General features: G+C 44.2%; 1 protein-coding gene across 1 annotated transcript; it reads left to right on the forward strand.

Annotated features, from left to right (window-relative positions):
* The first annotated feature begins 818 nt into the window (after positions 1 to 818).
* LOC123868945 (uncharacterized protein K02A2.6-like) lies at positions 819 to 5181 on the forward strand. Its single transcript, XM_045911641.1, has one exon. The coding sequence runs from the start codon at positions 1002 to 1004 to the stop codon at positions 5028 to 5030; it is 4029 nt and encodes a 1342-aa protein (XP_045767597.1). The 5' UTR covers positions 819 to 1001; the 3' UTR covers positions 5031 to 5181.
* Positions 5182 to 5750: the final 569 nt, after the last annotated feature.

The following is a 5750-nucleotide window of genomic DNA, read 5'->3' on the forward strand; positions in this document are numbered from 1 at the left end:
AAATAGCAGACTTGGGGCCCAGTTGAGATTGTAGTCAAGGGTTAAGAGAAGTTTCCCTATCGCGTTATCCATACATAGTTGAACTCTCAATTGAAATTCAATTTCAAAATGTTTTCAAAAACTATTCGAAATTCAACTAGAAAACTCGTTTGTGATTGGTTGGTGTCTCATTGCCCATTGAGATTTTTATCTCTATCATTTGTATGGGATTTCGTAACAGAGAGAACGTTATACTAACTCCTTTCCACGGATAGAGTATACATAAGTAGTTCCAAAAACTTTATTTGAAACTTTTTCCAGAGACTTTATTTTGATAACTTTCCCATCAGCCGTCCGATACAAATGTGGAGGCGGATGGTTATGCTCGCCATCTGCGTCGATCAGCTTCCCCTCGGCTGTCGTGTTTATCTTCGCTCTACAACCAAAACCTCTCCTTGAACAATACCACAGAGTGTTCTTGTAGTTGTTGAGAAAAGTATACCCCTTGTAGACTATCATGTAACCTTTCCCGTGACTTGTCGGCACAAACTCTAGAACGTCTGAAAAAATACAGAAATATGACAAAAATCCAAATGAAGGAAACGAGGAAGGAAAAGGGGAGGACCCCGGATGAGTTCGAAACTAGTCGGATCACCGACTAACCATGTTCGTATAGCCGGGAGCATCTAATGTAAATCACTCACAATAATTTGAACCGTAAAGAGGAGAGGAACTTTAAAATAAAACGAGCTCCACGAAATTTCACGGACACTTAACGAAGCGATTTGCGATGGAATGCCCTCCGGCATCAGTTTTCCTCTGCACTTTTAATACTGTTGTATATGTGGATATGTAGCGAATATAGGTGCGGGCTGCGTCCCGCGTACTCGCCTATTGTTTGCATTGTACCTACATTAAAACAGTGTGCAACTAGCCGGCTTGAGTTACTGACGTGTACAGCACGCCCTCCCACCACCCGAAATACTTAACAGTGGCGACGAGGGGATTCGAGATTGGTGGAAATGTCTACGGGAGCGACTTATGGGGTCCTATCGACTTTTGACCATCTTTCACAAGAATGGGACAGCTACAAGTCGCGGTTGGATCAATGGTTCATTGCGAATGACATCAACTCGACAACCGACAAGGGAACAATTAAGAGGAGGGCCATATTGCTTACATCATTGAGTGAGTCATCATTCAAGCTAGCGAGTGACCTGGCGTTACCCAAGAAGGTGGAAGAATTAGGATATGAAGAGTTAGTGAAACTACTCGACGATCACTTCACACCAAAAAGGCTCGGGTTTGCGGAAAAGTCGACATTTTACGCCGCAACACAGCGACCTGGAGAAAGTCACACTCAATGGGCAGCCAGGATAAGAGGATTAGCAGCTCACTGTGAATTCAAGAACTTGGAGGAAGCCTTGCTGGATAAATTTATTATGGGCATGGTAGCAGGACGCGAGCGGGACAAGTTGTTTGCGCAAAACCAGCGGGAGCTGACCCTCGCTAAGGCCATCGATCTGGCCGAGAGCGTGCGGTGTGCGCGGCAGGCCTCGTCGCAGGCGGCGCCGGGCGCGAGCAGCGTCGGCGCAGCGAGTCCAGACACCGTGTTTAACGTCACCAACAAGGAAAAGTGCAGTGTGTGCGGGTTCACCAACCATAAGTCTAATCAGTGTCGATTCAAAACCTACAAATGTAAAAAGTGTAATAATAAGGGTCATTTACGTAAGATGTGCCCTAACGAGGGGAAAGTGAAATACGTGGATGAAGGTACCGTACACGACGGAGACGACGGTGAGTCTTTTTATAATATACGATGCGTAAAAGGAAAACCGATGACAGAGCGCGTCATGATCAGTGGTCTAGCTTTGGAATTTGAAATCGATAGTGGTTCCGCGGTAAGCGTAATTTCAGAAAATACCTACAAGTCTCATTTTAAACAACTTCCATTGACAGTCACCACCAAAAAGTTATTTAGTTATACGGGTGAAAATATTAAAACAATCGGAGTTGTATTATTGCCTGTATCATATAATGGTCGTACGCAAGTATTGAATGTTTATGTAGTGTGCGCAAGCGGCCCGCCATTGCTAGGCCGGGATTTCATTCGCGAGTTTGACCTTGAACTAGCACCCGCAAGAGGCGCGGCCGTGCATGCGTTATGCACGGAGGTGCAGGCCGGTCGCGAGTCTAATATTGTCAAACAACTCACTAATCAGTTTCCTAATGTCTTCTCTGACAATCTTGGGGCGTTTAACAAGTATAAAATAAGCTTACACCTAAAACCGGATGCTAAGCCGATTTTTATTAAAGCGAGATCAGTACCTTACGCGCTAAAAGATAAAATAGACAAGGAACTGGATCGGTTATTATCTTTAGGCATTTTGAAACCTGTCGAACACTCCGAGTATGCATCGCCGGTGGTACCTGTTTTAAAGAAGAACGGCAGCATTCGATTATGTGCCGACTATTCAGTTACAATAAATAAACAGTTGGTTATAGACCAATATCCGTTGCCGACAGTCAATGACTTGTTAGCAAAATTACATGGAGGCGTACAATTTAGTAAAATAGATTTATCTATGGCATACAATCAATTCATTTTAAATGAAGATTCGCAAAGTCTAACATGCATCAACACTCATCGCGGACTCTTCAATTTTACCCGTTTAGTTTTTGGGTTGTCGAGCGCGCCGGCCGTTTTCCAGCGGGCGATGGAATGCTTGCTCTCGGGTATAGAGGGAATCATATTTCTATTGGACGACATTCTCATCACGGGAGCGAATAAAGACCAGCATAAACATAGGCTGTATACGGTATTACAACGCTTAGATGACGCGGGCTTAACGGTACAGATGAGTAAATGCGAATTCTTTAAAGATGAGATTTCATACTTAGGCCACGTCATAGACAGATACGGAATTAGGAAGTCGCTCGATAAGGTAAAGGCTATATTACAAGCTCCTAAGCCTACAAACGTGTCACAACTACAGTCATTTCTGGGTCTCACTAATTATTACAGGAACTTTGTACCCGACGCGTCATCCGTATTAAGTCCATTATATAATCTGTTAAATAAAAATACCAAGTGGGAGTGGACTGGCATGCATGATGACGCTTTTACTCGAATAAAAAATATTTTAGCGTCCGATAAGACACTAGCACATTTTAACCCTAGGGCCAAGCTAATATTGACTGTAGATGCGTCACCGACCGGGTTAGGGGCCGTGCTGTCACAAGTCGGCAGTGACGGGTTAGAAAGACCGATATCGTACGCTTCTCGTACGTTGAACTCGGCGGAAAAAAATTACGCTCAAATTCAAAAAGAAGCTACGGCTATCATTTTCGGCGTAAGGCGGTTCCATCAGTACTTGTATGGTCGGTCCGAGCCCTTTACACTACGAACGGATCATAAACCTTTGCTAGCAATATTCGGGCCACACAAAGGCGTCCCTGAAGTGTCCGCAAACCGCCTGCAGAGGTACGCCCTATTCTTAACTGCGTACAATTATACTATAGAATATATAGATAGCAAGCGGAACAGCGCGGATTATTTGTCTAGGACAGGCGGGGAGGGGGGGCTCGCGGAAACTCACGAAGAACTCGCGGAGTGCGAAGATCGCGCAACCTACGTCAACTTCGTAGTAGATGGCGACCTGCCAGTGACACTCAGTGACATACGGCGCGAAACGGCTCGCGACCCCCACCTAGCTATAGTTATACGGTATGTAATGAACGGCTGGCCTAGGAAAATAACTGACGTGAATTTAAAATCCTTCTTTAATTGTCGGTCACAGTTGTCATACGAAAATGGTATTCTAATGCGTGGACACAAAGTCGTTATTCCTGTAAACTTACAAAACACTATTTGTAAAGAACTACATAGTTCACATTTCGGGGTAGTGAAAATGAAGGCGGAGGCCCGCAAGCGGCTGTGGTTCCCGGGCGTGGACGCGGCGCTGGAGGCGCTGGCGGCGGCGTGCGCCGTCTGCTGCGCGCTGCGGCCCGCGCCGCCGCACGCCGCGCTTGCACCTTGGCCGCTGCCGCCGCACCCATTTCACCGAATTCATGTAGATTTCTTGGGCCCGTTTCATAATCGTATGTTTTTAATCATTGTAGATGCATATAGTAAATGGGTAGAATGTTACGACATGTCTTCGTCATACACTTCAAAGGCAGTTATAAATAAATTGTATGAGTTGATGTCACGTTTTGGGGTGCCGCATACCCTGGTAAGTGACAACTTTTCTTCTTTCACTTCGATAGAATTTAATGATTTTTGTAAACGTAACGGTATTGAACATGTTTTATCCCCAGTATATCACCCAGCCAGCAATGGCCAAGCCGAGAGTTATGTAAAAATTGTAAAAAAGGGACTAAAAGGTATTATTTTAGACGGACTTAACAAAAAGTCTCTTCACGAAAACATTAATAAATTTTTATTTGATTACCGGAATTCAAAACATAGCACCACTGATCAGTCGCCTGCGGAATTGGTATACGGGCGCGCGTTACGCTCGAGGCTGGACTTATTAAACCCCATCACGCCGTCACCGTCGTCCACGGACCTTACTCATACTGTCCAACGTAAACAGTCCTCACAAGCTAAACATTACAAAGGAGTACAACGTACAGAGTTTAAGGAAAATGATAACGTATGGGTAACTAAAAACAAGGATACTAAAAAATTCTATTGGATCGAAGGAATTATTAAAAAGAAAATCGGTCATGTTATGTATGTGGTATATGTGCCAAACTTGGACAGTGAAATCACCAGACATATAGATCAGATAAGACCACGAAAATCTTCGGCGGCAAGCGACGACCAGTCCTGGGACCCGGACGTGATACCAGACGTATCACCACCGGCTGCAGCCCACCGCGAGGCTGTCTCACAACCAGAAGGGGAGGGAGACTCGGCACGGGAGCCCGGGCAAGAAGAGTCACCGCCGCACGCTGTCAATGTTGCGCACAGGCGACGGGCAATAAGTCCGATTTTCTCGACACCGCCATCGGATCCGCATCACGACAGTGATATATCGATATAGTTAGATAATAAGATGTAGGTTTAATCGTGTTTCTTAGCCTAAGGGGAAGGGATGTTGTATATGTGGATATGTAGCGAATATAGGTGCGGGCTGCGTCCCGCGTACTCGCCTATTGTTTGCATTGTACCTACATTAAAACAGTGTGCAACTAGCCGGCTTGAGTTACTGACGTGTACAGCACGCCCTCCCACCACCCGAAATACTTAACAAATACCTTCAAATCAAGGTTGAATAGGCATTTCCAAGGCAAGAGCGCTTCATCTTAGGCTACATAATCACTTGCCAGCAGGTCGGATTATAGCCAAGCGCTAGTCTATTTTAAAAGAAAAGGAAAGTAAAGAGCTTTTAAATTAATAGCTACATCTATTATGAAAAATACTAGCAGTAGACTTTATTTAAACAAGTACTTATGAGAATATGAAGTATAAGGCTTTATTAAAAGAAAACAGGAAATTCTTCCACATAAAAGCTTAAAAAAATAAGAATATTGCTTACCATATTAACCTTAAAATAACCTTAACATTTTTCAATTATTTTACGAAAACTCTGACGATAAGAATAAAGTGTAATTTAAACAGTTGCTTATTCAAGAGATATATTACTAGATTCGTTTTCACGCACAATATTTCAGAAAGCTCTATCCTTGGACCTAGTGATCTTCCTTGCCCTCTGGCGCCATCTACGTTGGCCAGCACTACAAGAGTCACTCCCACACCGGGA

The sequence above is a fragment of the Maniola jurtina genome, chromosome 10, assembly GCF_905333055.1.
Source record: "Maniola jurtina chromosome 10, ilManJurt1.1, whole genome shotgun sequence".
Lineage (NCBI taxonomy): Eukaryota > Metazoa > Arthropoda > Insecta > Lepidoptera > Nymphalidae > Maniola > Maniola jurtina.

Excerpts from the sequence above, each read along its gene's own strand:
- LOC123868945 (XM_045911641.1), top strand. The coding sequence starts at position 1,002 with ATGTCTACGGGAGCGACTTATGGGGTCCTATCGACTTTTGACCATCTT.